Here is a 19,195-nt window from a genome sequence, read left to right as displayed (position 1 = left end):
AAGACCCAACACAGCCAAAAATAAATAAATAAATAAATTAAAAAAAAAAACATAATATTTTCCCTAATTAAAAAATATATATATATATATTTTTTTCCTCTAGGCCTCTACAGACGCTCAGAATCCCTGGCAGGACAGGTGCGGGCCCTGCCTGCCTGCGTGCCAAGGGCTGGTCCTGGGTCTCAGGCACCCACAGCCGGGTGATGCAGGCCTGCCCTGGGTCAGCAGTCCCTGAGGCAGTCAGAACAGAGTGGTCCCAGCAGGGGCGGATCAGTGTTTACAAGATTCTTCTCAAGGCTTGGCTGATGTAACAGCCATCCTTAGGGGAGTGACGACTGTACTTGTTTTTACCCTCTTGTTAAAAAGGCTGATTTATTTCTTTATTTTCAAGCTTCTTTTTCTTTGCTTTCTTGTGTTTCACAGAAAAGGCCAGAGCCCCCGAAGTGGCGCTGGTGTCTTGTCACCGGGAGAGCCACGAGTTTCTCTCCCTTGCTTGTTCTTTTTTTGGTTTGCTTATTTGTTTTTAGTATTTTTAGTATGTTTTGGAAACATTTCTTTTCAGTGAGTGAAACTCAGCTTCCCCTTCCCCGCGCCCCCTGCGGGTGCCTCCCTCACCCAGACCTCGCGACCAGTGGGTGCCACCCGCAGCCTTGGGGGCGCGTAGGTGTCATCCGGAGGCGCTCGACTCCCCTCACCCCCAGTCTGTCCCCAGCCGCGAGCGGCTCCAGTCTGGGCACTTCTGGGGGACGAGAAAGGAACCGCCAGAACGGTACTGAAACTTTTCCCGGTGCCGTTCCCCCGGGGACCACAGGGTCCCTGGGCTCCCTGGGAGAGGGCGGCAAAGTCAGAGTTGATCCGAGGGTCCACTCCTCGTCCCGGGAGGCGCTCAGCTCCCGGTCTGGAGCCCCGGGTAGTGGAGAGCGGGTCGACGTCCCCGGAACGCGGCGACACCTGTGGCCTGTGGCCTCTGGCCGGGCGGGCGGTCCCCGAGCCCCAGCGCCTCCTTAAAGCCGCGGCTCCGCCCCGCCCTCCCCCTCCCCCCTCCCCCGCCCCCGCCCACGGTTCCACCCAACCGCCGGGTCCCCGCCGTCTTGGCGAAGTGTCGCAGAGTCGCGAGTCGGCGAGGAGCGCGCTGTCAGCCCAGTCCCCGCGTCCCCGGATCCACCGCGGCCATGGCCAGCGAGGAGCTGGCGAACAAGCTGCAGAGGCGACTGCAGTGGGAGGAGGTGGACGGCGGGCTCCAGCCTGCGCCCCGAGCCGCCCCAGTCCCCGAGCCCCAGCCGCAGCCGTCCGCCTGGGCGCCCACCGCCAGAGCCGACGCCGAGCTGAGCGCGCAGCTGAACCGACGGCTGGACATCAACGAGGGCGCGGCGCGACCCCGCCGCTGCAAGGTCTTCCACCCCTACTCCGAGTTCCCGGAGTTCAGCCGCCGTCTCATCAAGGACCTGGAGAGCATGTTCAAACTGTAAGCTCTCCGCCGCGTCCTGCGCCGTGCGCCCCCGGGGACCCTGAGCCCGGGAGGGAGGGGGAGGTGGCGGTGGGTTGGTCTTTCTGGCTGGGAGTCCCGGGCCCCGCTTGCGGGGGGATTCAGGGTGGGATAGTGCAGGGGTTCCAAGGGTGTCTTTAGCATTTAACCCAACGCCCCCCAGATCCAGCGCGCCCCGACCGATCCCGGCGCGGTTGGGGGGATCCAGCGGGGTCTGGGACACCGAGAGCGGGAGCCGCCGTTCTCCCTGACCCAGGTCAGAAGTTCCCCTCGGGCAGCCGAGCCCGAGTCCGGGGCTCCCGGGTCCCGACGGCGGGTCCCGCCCCCTCCGCGGGCTGGCTCCGAGATTTGCCCAGGGCGCAACTTCTAGGAAACGGAGACGCGCCGCGCCTCACCTGCCAAGTTTATCTCCCGAGGGAGAAATTAGCCTCGTTGTCCTTTATCTTTTAAAACAAAGGAGGAGACTTATCCTTGGCTGCCGCGCGGGGTTTGATGTACCAACAGAGACTGAGAACTGGGAGTTTGTTAAACTCTTCACGAAAGATCAGTACGTTCCTGGAGCGAGCACGTTCGGGGAGCCTCTTGGGAGCGTCGCCTTGGCTGTTTTCCCCCTTCTTGCCTTTTGGGCAGGAGGCGCCCTTCCGGAACCGGACAAGGCAGCTGGCAGCTGGTCCGGCGGGGGCTCATTCCGGTCCTGCCGTGTCAGCCCCATCGGGCGGTGGAGGCAGCGTAGAGAGACCCCCAGTAGTCAGCCTTGTAGCTTGGCAGCTCCCTGGGCCTCAGTTTCTTCATCTGGAGAGTGGGGGAAGTAATCGTCCCTGCCTTTTAAGGCCAGAAAGTATTTTGCACACCGTAAGCTCCTAACTGAGCTATTAATATTAGTTCCAGAATTGGGCCAAGACCGGAAAAATGCCTGGGGGAGCGGAGGCCGCCGGCCAGGTCATGCTTGGGGCGGTTTAAAATGCGCTTGGAATGTGTTTGTCCTCCCGCGTGGAGGTTCTATTTAAAGGCGCTCTGACCGGCCCTGTGTGGCGGGAGCCTGGGCCCCTTCCTGAGGCTGGGCTGTTGTCCAGCCCCAGCCCCTGCGCGGAGGTCAGCAGAGGCTGGTACCCGGAGCCTCCGCATCTTCTCCGCTTCCCTGACACGCTGATTTCCCCGTCCCTGGCTTCCAGACACTGATCTCTGGTGTTAACACCCGGTAGGTCTAATTTGGGCCATTAAGGAAGGCTGAGTTGAGGCAAAAGAATGCACTGGGGCAGAGACAGAATAGTGAATGGTGCGTTACAGCCCCTTTGATTTATTTGGGGTTATGCCTTTCCTGGGATACTGCTCCCCCTCTGGCTGCGCCCAGGTCCCAGCACTTCCTCCCAGTCAAGCTGGTTTCAGAGAGGGCATCTTGGGGACCTTCTTCTTCCAATCACTTTGGGGTGATTCAGATTTCTTTCATTTATTTTTATTACTATTATTTTTTTCTGCAGAACAATCTTTGAAAGGATGTTTGTTTGTTTGTTTGTTTATTGGCTGCCTAAGAGCAATAAAGGGAGTCCACACAATCAGAGGGGCTTGGGAGACCAAGCAAGGTGGCGTTGGTGAGGAAACAGATCCTGGAAGAGGGTCAAGCTAAAGGGAAGGCAGTGTGTGGTCTGGGGTCCCACAGAGCTGGCAATCCAGCCTGAGCACGAGACTTCTTTCTCCAGAGCTACTGTGTCAGTCACAAGTCAAGGTTGGGTTTTCTGTCACTTGCAACCAAAATTGGCATAAACAAAAAAGGGATTAATGGGTTCATAAAACTAAATAAGGACTGGTGTCAGGTATGGCTGGATCAGGGAGCTCAAATGATGCCATCAGAGCTTAATTTCTTTTTCTTAAGCCAGCTTCCTCTCTGTGTTGTCCCCATTCTCAGGTGGCTTATCCCCGGTGGTGGCAGTGTGGCCACAGCAGCTCCAGCAAGTCCAGTGGGAAGAGTAACCACAGCAAAGACCTTACTGCATGTGTGTCTTTTGTAGCTTTGCTATTGCTTCTTATTGGCTCTGAACCAATTGCTGTGGCCAGGCCTGAGCCACGTGCCCCACCCCTGCGGAGACTAGCAGGGGGACTGGCGGTGGGGCTCTTGCTGAGGAGGGGGGATTTGCGCTTGTCCCTGTGAAGGGCCTTCACAGCTCCATCCCGGACCTGACTGTGGGCAGGCTCAGGCCTTCAGCCTCCAGTGTCCTGAGGCACGAACGGCGGCTCCGGTCATGAAGCAGTGGCATCTGAGGCACGAGTCATTGCAAAGAAACCTTCCTGGGGGTTTCCCCCCATGTCCTAGAAGGCAGGGGAGGCAAGACTGCTCTAGTCAGAGTCGGCCCAGTGGTGGCTGGAGACACCAGTGTGGCAGGAGGAGCCTCACAAGCGTAGGGTCAGACAGGGCCTCGGACCTGTGACCCTGGGCAAGCTACACAGTCCCTCGAAGCCTTAGTTTCTTGCTGGTAAAAGTACCACCTTCCCATGAGGGCCAGGTAGCTGCTGTGGCTGCCAGGGGCAGGGGCCACTCGGGGAATGATATCTCCCCCAACAGTGGTTAGGAAAGGCCCCCCCACCCCTTAAACCTAGTATCAAGACCCAATTATCTTGGGACTTCCCTGGTGGGCCAGTGGTTAAGACACTGAGCTTCCACTGCAGGGGGCACAGGTTCCATCCCTGGTCAGGGAACTAAGATCCCACATGCTATACAGTGCGGCCAAAAAAAAAAAAGAGATCCAATTATCCATCATGAGTTTGAGGAAAGTGGGGCTATAGCCCTCATTCCAGGGTCATTAGCTGTGATCAAGGGCAAGTTGCTTAACCACTTCTGTCTTTTCATCTGTAAAACGGGGGCAACCCTTTCTTTCAAGGGTTTGGTGAGAACTGAGTGAGAGGAGGGGGTGGCCAGTGCCAAGTCAGCATGTGACGTGGAACAGGGGCCTTTTGCTGAAGGCTGTCCCCCCCACCCCTTGGCTCCAGGCCCCATGTCCATGTTTAGAACCCTTCCCGCCCTGCCGTGCCTTCAGGCTGCCCTGCTACCCACACCCGGTCCCCCCCCACCCCCCGAGCTTCCAGACCCAGCCTCCTCCAGCTGAGCCCGATGGGGTTCCCCTCAGGTGCTTCCACCCAGTTTCCTCACCTGGGAGGCAGCTGAAACTTTGCTCTCCCCACCCCACCAGGGTCAGGGACTCCCCAGTCTGGGAGATTTTGTCACTTGGACATCTCTGACACAGCTCTGCTTTTGGTCCTCATCTATCCTCGGTGCAGGGCACGTGGCAGTGACTCTAGTCGATAGACAAACCTCTCATCTCATGGAGGGCCCCCTATGGTCACTAAGTCAGACTAGCCCCCCTACCACCCCCTGGTCTCTCTGCCATCCTGCTGCCTTGAGCTCGCTCCAGGCGGCCAGCTGGCTCCAGGACCCGCTCGGCCGATCTCGCCAGCCCTGGGGGCTGCCTGCACCCACTGCCCTTGCCCAGGCTGCGGTAGGCTGTGGGCCCCCTCCTACCCGGGAAGGCTGCTGTGGGGCTTGGCATTTGGGGATTTGCCACCCGTTGGCCTGGCAGTACCACCTGTCCTGTAGCTGGCCCTCCGCAGCTGACGAACTCATGAGGTCCCAGCTTTGCTCACAGCCCGGCCCAGCTTTTCTGCTGGCCCGCTTTCATGTTTTCCTCTTCCTGCTGTCCTACTTGACGTTTTTAAAAAACGGCATGACTTAAAAAAATTTTTAAAAAAACAAAACTACATCTGGGTAGGTCCTCTTGAAAACCTAATTTTTGCTCACATCCCGCTCCCCGCGCGCACTCTTGTATCGAAACTTTTCTGCGCATGCTTTGGCCACTCTCTGAGGGCTGGGCAAGCAGACCCCTTTGTGGTGCCTCTTCCTGGAGAAGCCCTGGGCATGCCCACCCATCCCTGACTCGTCTCCCTGCCCTGTGGGTGTGTCACTCTGCCATCACCCTGTCCAGTCAGCAGCTGCTCGTTGCCACACATCTGCCCCCAACTGAAATGTGTCTTTTTCTTTTTCCTTTGGTTTTTATGCATAAATTAAAAAAAAAATCATGTGAAAGATCTCAACTTGTTTTCCATGCTTTCCGCATTCTATCCATTGCAGAAGCAGTGTTGTGAGGCTGTTCAGAGCATGAACTGGGAGCCGGGCTTCCTGGGTTCAGACCCCAACTCTGCCACTTGCTACTTGGAAGGTTACTTTGGGCAGGTTACTACTGAAAAGCTCTGTGCCTCGGTTTCCCCTTATGTCAAGTGGGGATAGAAAAGTACCTGCCTTGTGAGTTTATTGTGGGGATTAAATAAATTCATGTATATGAAGCAGTTAGCTCAATGCTTGGCCCATGGTGAGACCAGTAAGTTTCAGGCACTAATTTTCACAGCCATAATTTTGGTGGATGTGCAAATTGTGCGTTGTCCTTTTTGTTAAATAATTTACAAACACTTTGCAATGTCTGGTTTCTCCTTTGAAGTTGATTTCACCTGCAGCTTGAGCTGTGGAGCGGAGATGTGGCCGCTTGGTGGGTAATTGGTCCCCCTGGAACTGCCCCCAGGGCTCTGTTGAGGGGACTTACTCGTTCTACTTCTGGGTGAGTGGATGAGTGCCCTAGGGCTGCTGTAATAAGGACCACAAGCTGGTGGTTTAAAACAAGAGAAATGTATTCTCTTACCGTTCTGGAGGCTGGAATCTGAAATCAAGGTGTCAGAAGGGCCACGCTCGCTCCAAAGCCTCTAGGGAAGAACCCTTCCATGCCCCTTCTAGCTTCTGATGGTTGCCAGCAATTCTTGGCATCCCTGGCTTACAGACGCATCACTCCAGTCCCTGCCTTGATAGTCACATGGCATTCTCCCTGTGTGTGTGTGTCTTCACACGGCCTTCTTGTAAAGACACTAGTCCTTGGATCTAGGGCCCACCCTAATCCAGTATGACTTCTTTTTTTGGCCACGCTGCGTGGCTTGCAGGATCTTAGTTCCCCGACCAGGGATCAAACCCGGGCCACGGCAGTGAAAATGCTGAGTCCTAACCACCAGACCACCAGGGAATGCCACAGAGTGACGTCATTTTAATTCAATTTATTATATCTGCAAAGATCCTATTTCCAAATAGGTCACATTCTGAAGTTTTAGATAGCTATGAATTTTGGCGGGGGGGGACCCTCTTCAACCCATTACTCCCCCTGGGCAGAGGTGCTCTGTCTATGTGCATCATGACATGTCAGAGTCTTAACCACTTTAGATTGCTTAGGTGATTTAGGAGGTCTGAGATGTAACCAAAGCCAGAATGATTCCTACCCTCAACAGAAGGGGGATCAGTCTTCTCAAAGTCTAACCCTATTTCAAATGGAGTTGCCATCTAACTACAAAAAACAAAACCAATAGAAAACCCCCAACTTGTGCCAGGAGTGCACTTACTTTCAGCAAGAATTTCACTTTTAATCCGTTTCTAGATCCAGATTCTGATGTCGCCTTAGAGTTCACTCAGAACCTGACTTGACCAGAACAAAGTACGCCTGTTCTTTTTGTCCGGGGCTATATAGATTCATGCAGACACTGCAAAACGTGCTTTGATCTTTTAAATTTGATTTTCCTATTTAAAAGTATTTCGCTTAGGGATCTCTTACATTTTCAAGGTTTAAAAAAGCCTGGATCCTTTCCAGCCTGTGAACACATCAGCTTCTTGGAGCGGGGGTCATTTATTTGTCTTTGTATTGTTGGGACCTACCACAAATGAGCCTGGTGTGTTATAGAAGAGAGAGAATTTTCTAATGAGTGTGGGAAGCCAGAGGCGTCACCAGCCCCGCCAGAGAAAGTTCACTCTCCGTTTCCAAGAGTGTTACTGGATAGGCTGGGCCAAGAGAATAGTGGCCTGATTTTAAACGGAGAGTGAGAAGGCCCCGAAGAAACTGACTCTACAGTGTGTGTCCAGGGCTGTAATACGAGCTGGTGGAGCGGTCAAGGTTAGACAGGAAATTTTAATTACCCTGGGCTTATCCAGAGGCCCCTTTCAAAGGGAGGTAATGAGGGCAGCCACTTAAGGGCGGACCCAAATACAGCATCTTAAAATGCAGCTGTGATGTTCTTGCCGCATACTAGAAGCTTGTGTTTCAGTGCCCCAGAGAGAGGGTGGGGAGAGGAGCCTTTGGCTGTGGGAAAGTTGTCTTTTTATCAGAATCGGAAATGATGACATCATGGACGCCCTGCCAGGACCTGACTCCCCATCACTGCTGAACCCCGAAAAGGCAGGGCTGCCCTGGAACTCTTCATTTCTCATCTCCCCCACCCCCGGTTTCTTTTTTTTTTTTTTTTTTTTTTTTTTTTTTAATATTTCCAAATCTTTTGCCAACACTTGTCACTTGTTATTTTTCTTTTTTATTTATTTATTTATTTTTGGCTGTGTTGGGTCTTCGGTTCGTGCGAGGGCTTTCTCTAGTTGCGGCAAGCGGGGGCCACTCTTCATCGCGGTGCGCGGGCCTTTCACTATCGCGGCCCCTCCCGTTGCGGGGCACAGGCTCCAGACGCGCAGGCTCAGTAGTTGTGGCTCACGGGCCCAACTGCTCCGTGGCATGTGGGATCTTCCCAGACCAGGGCTCGAACCCGTGTCCCCTGCATTGGCAGGTGGATTCTCAACCACTGCGCCACCAGGGAAGCCCCGCCAGTTTCTTTTTCTCCTCCCTAGACGTTTCTCTGAGGGAGGGAGGAAAGGGTGTGGACTTGGAGGGCTGGGAATTTGCCAAAGGGGTGAAGGGAGCCCCGTTAGGGAGGTTTACTGGGGAGGTGGATCTTTATCTGTATCTTCTGAGTGAATTGCCTTATACACAGGGAAAGGTGGATGGGAATAACTGGAAGTTAAGTGGTTTTTTCCCCCTTAGAGAAAGGCGAGGGCTTCTGACTCTCCTGACTGTGTCTTTAGTGCACGGTGATCCACCTTAGAGTTGAAATTCCCTCACCTGCACTGGATTTTGACTGTTCTGCTTGAAGGTGGGGCAGGAGAACCCAGGGCTTGTCTGAATTCCTGGCGGGCAGTCAGCCAGAACCCAGGCCGGCTTCTGTTTGGGGCCTTGGTCTCCGGCAGAAAGACGCTGTAACTGGGAACTATTTCTTAGAGAGAGGTTTAAGCACTGGTTTTCTTTGCCCAGAGTGTGATGTCGGGGGAGCTGGAAGGAGGTGCCACCGTTTCTGGCAGTTTTATCTTTTTTTTTTTTTTTTAATTATTTAATTAATTTTTGGCTGTGTTGGGTCTTCGTTTCTGCGCGAGGGCTTTCTCTAGTTGCGGCAAGCGGGGGCCACTCCTCATCGCGGTGCGCAGGCCTCTCACTGCGGTGGCCTCTCCTGCTGCGGAGCACAGGCTCCAGACGCGCAGGCTCAGTAGTTGTGGCTCACGGGCCCAGTTGCTCCGCGGCATGTGGGATCTTCCCAGACCAGGGCTCGAACCCGTGTCTCCTGCATTGGCAGGCAGACTCTCAACCACTGCGCCACCAGGGAAGCCCTGGCAGTTTTATCTTTGCAGAGTTTCCTTTCTCCTCATTCCTTGCTCCTCACCTTTCTCTGGGAAGCCTCCTCCACCGTCCTTATTACAGAGCATTACATTTTGTGAGAATTCAAGTGACTTATTCAAATCTTACATAATGCAAAAAAAAAAAAAAGTTCTTTTTCCTTTCTCTCTTGCAAAATTGGTTAAGTGCCTAGTTTCAAAGCGTTAAGGTCCAGGGGACTCTAACTTTATTTATACTCTTAGCCCTGTGATACCTCCCCACCCCCCAGACTAACTAGTAAATAGAAATACCATCTTCCATTGAATTTGGGGGGCTCGGTGGACACGGGCTACATCATGTGTGGTTTCACGGCGTGGCTGAGCCGGTGATCTCTAAGGATGTGTCGAATGAATCAGGTCTCAGGCTCTGGAGCTAGTGGCTGCCAGGCCTGTCTGTGACTTGGGGAAGAGATACTCAGTGTAGGATCCCAGCACACACGCTAGGTTTTGCACAGCTTGCGATTATTAGCTTCCTGCTTCAGGAATATCTATGTATCAGGTGCACTCTTGCAGGCTCACACTCTGCAGCCTCCCCCTGCTTCTGTGTCCCTTCAGTGTTGGTGATTGAAGGGCTCCCCTGGTCCTAAATGCTAGATGGTCCTTGGAAGGCCTACATACAGGGATATCTGAGTTGTTGGAGCGAGGACTGTGCCATCCTGCAGGATGAAACTCTACCTGTGCTCAATGGCCTGCCAAGACACAGCCCCAAGTCCCGCACTGAATCCTTCTTTGGTTCCAAGGCTGCACGGACCTTCTGTGACCCCTTTCCCAGCGCTCCCACCCCTGGGCTCCCATGGCCAGCACTGTCTGTACATTTGCTAATGTCTGCCCCTGTGATACCATCATGATGATAATGATGAGCCTCTTTCTCACCTGCTGTCTATGAGCTATTCATTCATTCAGTTTTTTCATTCATTCAGTGAAGCACATGCCAGGTACTGGGATTATACAGATTGATCTGGAGGGGTTTCTGCCCTCGAGAAGCTCTACGAACTCTGAACTATGGGCTGGATTTAACATGATGCTGCTTGACAGGGAAGGATGCAAATCCTGGAAAAGCCATCCACCACCCATGTATAAGAAACCCCGGCTAGCCTAGCAGACACTGTGAAGATGCTGCATTCAGGGCAGGGGGTGGTGGTCTTCCTGGACACAGCTAGCGGGGAGCAGCCAGCCAGGACTGGGAAGGGGTTCAGGCCCTCGATGGGTCAAAGGCCTTGGGGCCGAGGCTCTTGGAGCCAGAGGATGGGAGCTGAGAGTTTGAAGTCTGGTGGGGATCTGCTCGACCTCAGGGACCAGAAGGTGGGCAATGAGGGTTCAGTGAAAGGAAGCCACGGCCTTGGTTCAGCGTAGAGAAGAAAGAACTTTCTCATGGTTGGAGTTGTTGAGAAATAAAAAGAATGGTCTTAAAGGTGGTAAGCCCCTTTTCTCTGGAGTTCCATTGGAAGGTGTGGTCTGTCTTCGTGGAGTGAGAGTTTTGCAGCAGGGAAGGGTTGGGAGGCTCTTGGGAGGCTGTGGGATAGGCTGTACGACGGTCAAAGTTCCTTCTGGGCCAGGGCTGGGCCAGCTTGGTCCGTAAAGGGCCAGGTAGTAAATCTGTTTTGGCCTTGTGGGCCCTAGGGTCTCTGTTGCCACTGACTCTGCCACTGTGACCGAAAGTAGCCGCAGACAATACGTCAAGGAACCTAAACTAACTGGCATGGCTGTGTCCGGATAAGACTTGGTGAGCAGAATTCGCCTGCAGGCTATAGTTTGCCGGCCCCTGTTCTAGGCAATTGCTTTGGAATCTTCTGAATCCTGAGCCCTGTGAGCCTTCGGTGGTCTTGCTCATCCCTTTCCTCACTTCTCGGCCTTTCTCCCTGTCAGTGGCCTGGGGTTTCACTGGCTGGGGCAGACCGGGAGCCCCCAGGGGAAAAAGAGGCAGAAGCAGAAGTGGATGGTAGAGTGATCCCAGAGCTCTAGGACCCCAGAGTTGCTTCTGGAAGATTATTGCTGGAGCAGGAACAACATATGTATCTGCTTCTCCTGCCAACTAAGAGGGCCGGGCAGCTGGTGCCCTGCCACTGGGATCCCTGGGTGACATTCTGCACCCTGGAAGGGCTGCCTTGGTGTTACCTCCTTTGAGAGGTGGTCCAAGGTGTGTTTGAGCCGGGCTGTGGTCAGGAAGGGCTTAGGGACTTCCCTGGAGGTCCAGTGGTTAGGACTCTGTGCTTCTACCACAGAGGGCACGGGTTCGATCCCCCGTCTGGGAACTAAGATCCCACAAGCTGTGTGGTGCGGCCAAAAAAAAACAACAACGAAAAACAAAGAACAAAAGCCCTCCGGATGTAAAGGAAAACGAAAACTAACTTGGTTGCACAGAGACCTTGGCCTTGGGTGTCTGTCTGCCTCCTTGAGCCCCGTGGTTAAAGCAGGGGTTCTTCATCTCAAGTCTTTGGACCCTCCCCTTTCTCCCTAGCCCCCCCTCCAACCTCCCTTATTCCCTTTATCATCATGAGTCGAGTGCCTCTGATTTCCTCTCCTTTTAGAAGGGTCTCCAGGTGGAGAGGCGGGGGTGCATGTGGCCAGCGCCATCTTTGGTGCGCGTCACCTGCACTGATGGCTCTGGTTCCTTTCAGTGCCCGCCTGATGTTCTGCTGCTAACGGCCCTTCTCTCAGTGTGGAGGCCTTTGTACAAGTCGTGGGTGGGTAGGTGTGTGTGTTGGAGGGTGTCCAGGCCTGGTTTTATTTTCTTTCAGTCTCTGCCTAGCTGCCCCCCGTGTTGCTGAATGAAGGTAAATTCTTTGATTTTGGAGGCGAGGACTGGTGGTCTGTCTCCACACGAGGTTGCCTCTGGCTGACACTATGTCCTTAGCACTCTGCCAGCTCGGATCAGGTTTGCAGGAAGTAGAAGGATGTCGTTCAGGACTTATAAACTGTCACATGCCTAAGGCTGGCCCTGCCACCCCTTCCTAGTAAGAATGGCAAGGGACCCCAGGGCTGTAGTTGATCCTAGCCTTGGGATTAGATAGCTCCTGGGGACCCCCAGCCCCACCTGGCAATTCTCACCGAACACTGTGCCTGGGACCGTGGTCCCCGGTCATCAACCCTCTACCAACAAGATCTGGCTGCTGACAGGCTCAGCCCTGCGCCCACAGGGACATGGTGGGCTCTGTCTCAGCCTTGGAGAAGTGCTGGCCCCCGATCCTGTGCAGCTCTGTCCATCTTGACCTCAGTGACAGGGTCTCTGTCCCCTCCCTAAATGGCTCATGCGCCCCACACCCTTCCCTACAAGGGCCAACTGTATTGAGCACAGCCACTGCTCACAGCCACTGCTTACAGAGCACCTGCTGTGTGCAGGCACCGTTCTCGGCATTTACACATCGTAAGCACTGTGAGATGGTGCTTTTATCCTCCCTCATTTTACAGATGGGGACCGTGGGACGAAGTTCAGACTCTTCACGCTGACCCTCAAGGCCGGTCACAGCTGGCTACTGCATTCTTCTCTCTCGCTGGTTGCCCCAGCCTGGCCCCATTCTTGCTGGGCTGTTGGTTCCCCACAGTCTCTCTCCCATAACCCCCAATTTCCAATCTGTCCATTATTGTTGATTCTTAGGAGGTTCCCCTCCCCCTCCTCCCAGGTGTTTGCCCTGGGAAAGCAGGGTCTGCTCTCTAAGGTGGAGTGTGGCTGACTTCTTTCTTCCTTCAGTCCCCAGGGCTGGACCCAGGGCCACAGGCAGGGCAGGGGTACCTTGACCTCTGTAGAGGGGCCTGAGCTCTGCTTCTGGAGCTGCCCTGAGGCCCTAATTACGGCCCCAGTGGAGCTTCCCAGCTCCCAGGGCTGTCAGGAATAGGAGCCTTCGGTGGGGTTGTGTAGTACCCTCCGGCAGTGCCACCAACCGCGTGACACAGGGCACCTGCCTGTAAGTGAGATGCGGAAAAAGGAAAGTGACCACCTTCTCAGGTTGTCCCCAAGATCGCGTGACCACTTGGTGTGCAGTCGCAGCCTTAATTAGGTCACTCCAGTTCCAGCCCCAGGTTCTTTCCACTGAGAGAGCTGCAGGTCCAGGCCCCTAGCAGGGCTGCTGGATTTAAGGTGGTGCCAGCCCAGAGGAAGGACACTGGAAAGGGCCACCGGCAGGGAAGCTGTGGGTGGAGGTTCTGAAGACCCAGAGGCTGGCAGCCCAGGTGCTTTTCCTTTCCATGTGGAGGGACGGCTGAGTCCCCCCACAGTCCGCTTCCACTGGGCCTGTAGCCCCTGACCTCCCCCTCCCTCGGGGCCTCCCCCTGGCCATTTCCCTCCCTGGCTCCTGGGCTTGGGAGTCGAGGGAGTGTGGGTCACTACTGGGGCTGCACCAAGCCTAACTGGGTCTGAGGGTGGAAACCCTGGGTTGTTTGGGGGCACCCATCCCCCGAGATCCACAGGGCTCCTGGGGATTCCCAGGCAAACTAGGTTTCCAGAGGCACCTCTGGCCCAGTTTCCCAGCCCATCAGGCCTTTTATAGGAGGTGTTGGGAGCCAAGGGGAAGACACCCCATTACTACAGCAAAGAACCACCCTGGCTCATTTCGACACCCCTGATCAGAAGAGCCCTTGTGGCCTCCCCATCGCCTCCATCAGGGTGTGCTCAGGGCAGGCGTCCCCTGGGATGCCCTTCTCCCCCTCCTTCCTGGATGGATAGCCGGTAACTCTAAATTCCCAGATCCACTTGCTCCATTCCCTGTTCTCAAGCGAGTCCCCAGCCTCCTGCACTTATCCAAACCCAGCAGAGGTGCCCCGATTTCAAAAGGACCAAGGGGAGACCCCAGGATTAGGGTCCTTCTCTTGATGAGAAATTTCTCTTAATGAGCCAAAACTAAAAAAGTGAGCCCTTACTGATGAGCTTACGGATAAGCTGAGAGTTTATCTGTCTTCCTGTAATCTTGGCAGCAACTGGACAAAGCCCAGAGAGTAACTCGCCCAAGGACACACAGCACAGGATGTCACCGGAGCCTTGAACCAGGACAGTCTGACCCCAGGAGCACACTGCCAGCCCCTGCTGCCCTCCACCTTCCTCAGGAGGAGCCCAGCAAGGCTCCAATAGACGAACTGTTCCCTGCCACACTTGCCAGGTCAAAAGCTTTCCAAGGCTTGTCCCTCTCTACCTGGTCACTCACGGGTTCTTGGCATCTGTGCCCTCAGTGTGGCTGAAGCACTTAGCACTCCTGGCCTATTAACTGGTTGTCACCGGCACGTTCCTCTGGAGGGTGGTCACGGGGGCTGGCTTGCTTTGTTTCCACACTGGGCTGCTGGCATCGGTGGGAGAGTTTGCGTGGAGCTGAAACCTCCCAGTCTGAGGTCTTTTCCGCTGCTGAGCTACGGCAGCCAGTCTGGGAGCACGAGGCTGGGGGAGCTTGGTGCTCTCTCTCCTCCTGAATCCGCGTGGGAGTCCCTGGCGGGTGCAGTGTACTACCGCTGCAGGTATTTGGGACAAAGAGGATTTCCCTGCTCTTCTCAAAAGCCTGGGTAGCAGCTGCCTGACTCTGCATCCCCTCTGCTGTCTTGCGGGGCCCTGAGCACACAGTGGGTGCTCTGTAGGGGTGGGGATGGCCCCTCAGCTCTGCCCTGCCACCTGCCCTTTCTTAATGAACTTCCAGACACCATGTGCAGAACTATAGGAGGCTGTGGTTAGGGAGACCCAACTGGTCTCCTGCAGCCTGTAAAGATGTTGGCCCCTTACCAGAAAAAGAAGGATATTTCCCAGGAGCAAGTCCCCGCAGCACTGGCTGTGCACAGGACAGGTGAAGCTGTGCTCACCTGCACCCCAGTGCCACTCCCAGCTCACCTTCTCTCTCCCTGCACCTCTCCACAGCGAGGACTACTGCATGTCCCCCAACCGCTCACTCCACTCTGCCCCCACCACTGCCCCCCTAAATCCATCCTGCACATCGAGCTGAGGGGTCTTTCTGAAACAGCCATCTGAGGTCACTTCTCTGCTTCACACTCTTTGGGGGTTGCCCTTCTTACCCGTAAGAAGACACAGCTCTCCCAGAATGCCTTGTGGGAGCTGGCCCCCTCCCCCCTTCTGGGACATCCCGGCACCTCTGGACTGCACTGGTGACAGGGGCTCCCTCCCAGGGCTCTGCACACTCACTCCTGTTAGAGCCAGCTCTGCCCATGCTCCGGCCTTGTCACAGCTCAACTGTCTGTACATCTGCCTCCCCGCTGGGACTGGTCTTTGTGCTTTTCTTCTGCTCTGGAGAGGCCCCAGGTAGATGTGAGCCAGGTGACTCGAAGAGCCAGACGTTCATCCCACAAAGGCGGCTGGGAGCAGCCTGACTGGAAATCCGACTCTGGGCTCAAGCTTTTGTACTTAATTCCTCAGAGTCCCCCTTCCTGGGTCCTGCTTTCTCTTACTTTGCATGCAGTTGTAACACACTTGGAGATGTGGTTTCTCAGTCTGCAGCAAATCAGAAGGAAGGAAGGGAGGGAGGGAGGGAGGGAGGAGGGGAGGGAGGGAGAAAGAGAGGGAGAATGGGAGGGAGAGAGGAAGGGAGAGAGGGAGGAAAGAAAGAGCAGATAACTTGACAGCTAAGGGGGACCTACACAAAAGACAGGAAACCAGGACCTCAGAGAAGGGGCAGGCAGGGAAGCACAGAGGAACAACAGTCCTATGGGCTCGGGGGACCCTGAGGCTCATCTGGATAGGCACAGTTAGGGACACCCACGGGAGAAGCAGGAAAGCCCCAGGAAGGGCTACCTGCTCTGGGGATAGTCTGGCACAGTGCCCTTCTCCTAGTTGAAAGAGCCTGGGCAACACGGGGAATCTTGTGCAAATGCAGGTTCTGATTCAGCAGGTCTGGGAAGAGACCTGAAATTCTGCATTTCGAATAATCCTGGATGACCGTGATGCTGCTGGTCCGGGGACCACACTTTGAGAGGCTGCCAGAGGCTGCCTGTCTGAAAAGGCAGTGCGTGTTTCCCAAACAAGGCCTTTCTGGAGAAAAGCGGGTGTGTTCCCATGTTCTGGGTCTCTGAGGTATAGGTGGTTCCCCCCAACACTAAGAGTAAGGCATTTTCTGGGGCAATCCTCCTAAGAACCCCCCTACCCCCTGGGGATCCCTGGGGAGTTTCTGATGGCTGAGTTTCAGGCAGACAAAGGCTGGCCTGCTTCTTTCTTCCTTGATAGCAAGGTTATTCTGGGGAGGTGAAAACCAAGAAAACCCAGGGGCTCTGCACAGTGGAGCTGAGAGAGCAAGCCATTCATGGACCAGCACTGGGCGGACATTGGAAACCAGCCCCTGCGCCCTTGCTGCTGTCTCCTTACTGGCAGGCCTTTGGTGGGGTGAGGATTAGGGGTCACCTGGGCCCCTCTGGCCAGGCCAGGGGCTTTCCCAGGTCATAGGCACTCAGGGTGGTGGGCCCAGTGTTCAGGGATCTCAGCCCATCCTGCGTCAATCCACCCCATTCCCCTGACCTGTGATGACCCCAATCAGTTGAGTTGGGAAGGCTTTTCAAGTGAGCCCTTGGAAGACAGATGTGATGCTCTCATACAGGACAGGCGGGGTGATGAGAGTCACTCATCAAGGGCTTCCTGGCAATTCAGCCCAAGGGGCCACAGCAGCCTGTGGATTTGGGTTTCCCCCAGAATGCTAAAGATGGTAGAGGCTGTTTGAGGCCAGTGGGTGTGGGCAGCTCTTCAGAGCAGCAGCCCTGGAAGATGTCTGCTTCCTCTTCACGGCTGCAGACAGGTCCTACTTTTAAATATAGCTCCCTCCCGTTGCTTGCTTACTGGGTGCCGGGGGCCAGTGCTGGCGTGTTATCTCCTGTTGGCCCCTCTACAGCTCTGCAAGGCACAGACAGCTCAGTTATAGTCAGCCTGCAGTGGGCTCGGCAGCCCGTCTCTCCCAAATGAATGGCAGGGCTGGCTTTGCACCCAGGCCTGTGTCTGCGGGGCCATGTGCAGTGCTGATGGAACTGGAATCTCCCCCTAACAGATCCTGGAGATTAGGAAGATGAAGGGAATGAGGACATTTTAAAGCAAAGACATGGAAAAAGCTCACCAATCCAGAGGAAGGCTAGAAGGAAGCCCTAGGAAACAAACAAGGATGCGGGGTCTTGGAGTTATGAGTGAGGTTTCTTGTTTTTTGTTTTTTTAATATCCTGGAATTGCCTTTAACAAGAAAAATCTTGGTTAAAATTTAAATTATAGAAAAAAGCTGGTACAGGGAGCTAAGATGTTGGTAGGGGGAGGAGCCAAGGGCTTAAGGGAACTCCAATGAGCCTGCAAGCATCTGAAAGATATAAACTACTGGGAGGTGGGGCAAGGAAATATTTTGATGGTTAGAAATAGGGGGAGAGGGCTTCCCTGGTGGCGCAGTGGTTAAGAATCCACCTGCCAATGCAGGGGACATGGGTTAGAGCCCTGGTCTGGGAAGATCCCACATGCCACGGAGCAACTAAGCCCGTGCGCCACAACTACTGAGCCTGTGCTCTAGAGCCCGCGAGCCACAACTACTGAAGCCCGCGAGCCACAACTACTGAAGCCCGTGTGCCACAACTACTGAAGCCCGCGCGCCTAGAGCCTGTGCTCGGCAACAACAGAAGCCACCACAATGAGAAGGCTGCGCCCCGCAACAAAGAGTAGCCCCCGCTCACTGCAACTAGAGAAAGCCCGTGTGCAGCAGTGAAGACCCAATGCAGCCAAAGATTAAATAAATGAATAAATAAGTAAATTTATTTTAAAAAAAAAGAAAAAGAAATAGGGGGAGAGCGTTGCAGCTTAGGCCAGGTTTGTAGGGAGAAGGAGAGCCCCAGATGAGCCTAGGGCTGGAGCTCCCTCCCCGACTCCCCTGGGGCCTGGTCCCACACCTAGTGGGTGGCCCTGCCAGCTGGGCCCGACCTGGGCAGGTTCTTCTAGGTGCTGCTCCCTTTCCATGGGGCTGGATTCCAAATTGCAAGGAATGTGATGGAATTTTCGTGGAAGGACTGGAAGCAAAGGGGTTTCCAGAATGAAGAAAACAAATCCGACCGCATTCATCTCTCCCACGGGCCCAGAAGTTTGGCGTAAGGTCACATGTTCGCAGATGGCCTTGTCTCAGGGGGTCCTCACGCTGCAGTTACTTGAGGAGAGGGGCTCTGAGCAGGTTGAGGGTGAGTGCTCTGCCCCCGGTCCAGCCTTGGGGCCCTCTGCTAGGGGTCCTCACCTCCAGCTTCCTTCAAGCGCACCCACAGTGGAATGCGTTGCTGAAGTTGTCCTACAGCTTTCAGAAGGGCCTTTATCCGTTTAACACCTTGCTTCCCCAGGACACCTCTCTGCCTCAGCTTTGGCTGGCTTGTCTCTGTCAACTGTCACTGGAGGGGCCACGTTGGCATCCTGTAAGGACCGACCTGCTATCAAGTCTTTCTTCCCCCAAACCTACGTCTGGTGGCGGTGCTGCCCGGCCCTGCGGTCGGGCTGTGGGCTTGGGCATCAAGTGGGGATGCCCCGGGGCTAACCTCGCTGGGCCTAGTGACCTTCGGTTGGTTGACCTAGGTGGGCTTGGTTTCTTCGTCAGCCTGACAGTGTGACACTCCTTAAAAGAGTGTTGGAGGGTTAAAGCAGATCAAATCTATTTGAAGGGCTGTGTTGGTGAGACCGTTTCTTCAAATGTTTGTGAGACATCGGTATTCTCTCGGGCAAAAGTGAATAATGTTGCGTATGTGGGCAGCTGGCGATACCGCACTCCGAGACCAGAATCAGAACCCACACACGTGTGGGACTCAGCAACATGGCTCCAATTATTCCTACCGAAGTCATCAGATATAAATTGTAAAAGGTGTGAATCGCACAGTTAACTAGTGGTCTGTTTGTTGGGACATTGTGTATGCACTCTGTCCGTCCCCTGGCTCCCCACTGAGTTAAGGGGCACATAGTAGAAGCTTAGTTCGTGGTCATTCCTGCCTTCCCTGTTCCCACGTGAAGCCGAGCACCCGCTTGAAAGCGCCAGGTTAGTTCTGATCCACAGCAATTGGCTTCACTGCACCCCTCAGCTTTCACGACCTGTCAAATGGGGTGACTCATTACCACCTCACAGCACCGCTGAATTAAATCAGGTGATGTAGCACAGTGCCTGGCACTTAGTGAGCACGCAATAAACAGTAAACGCAGGCGGCTATTACGAATTCTTCATAGGACTGTCGTGAAGATGAAAGGGTTAGTATATGAGACA

At 54.6% G+C, this 19,195-nt stretch overlaps 1 protein-coding gene across 2 annotated transcripts in view; it reads left to right on the top strand.

Annotated features, from left to right (window-relative positions):
• Positions 1-1,051: 1,051 nt before the first annotated feature.
• EFHD1 (EF-hand domain family member D1) overlaps positions 1,052-19,195 on the top strand; it is a 42,707-nt gene continuing 24,563 nt past the window's right edge. Inside the window, exon 1 of one of the 2 annotated variants that reach the window (XM_082395620.1) lies at positions 1,052-1,465. In XM_082395620.1, the coding sequence (XP_082251746.1) occupies positions 1,173-1,465 (293 nt within the window). In that variant the 5' untranslated portion in view covers positions 1,052-1,172. Of the gene's footprint in view, positions 1,466-2,665; positions 2,685-19,195 lie in introns of those variants that run through there. The other variant, XM_082395619.1, reaches the window with a different exon arrangement.

Source organism: Balaenoptera borealis (genome assembly GCF_965194805.1).
Source record: "Balaenoptera borealis genome assembly, chromosome: 6".
Lineage (NCBI taxonomy): Eukaryota > Metazoa > Chordata > Mammalia > Artiodactyla > Balaenopteridae > Balaenoptera > Balaenoptera borealis.
This window is presented reverse-complemented; position numbering and strand designations above follow the sequence as displayed.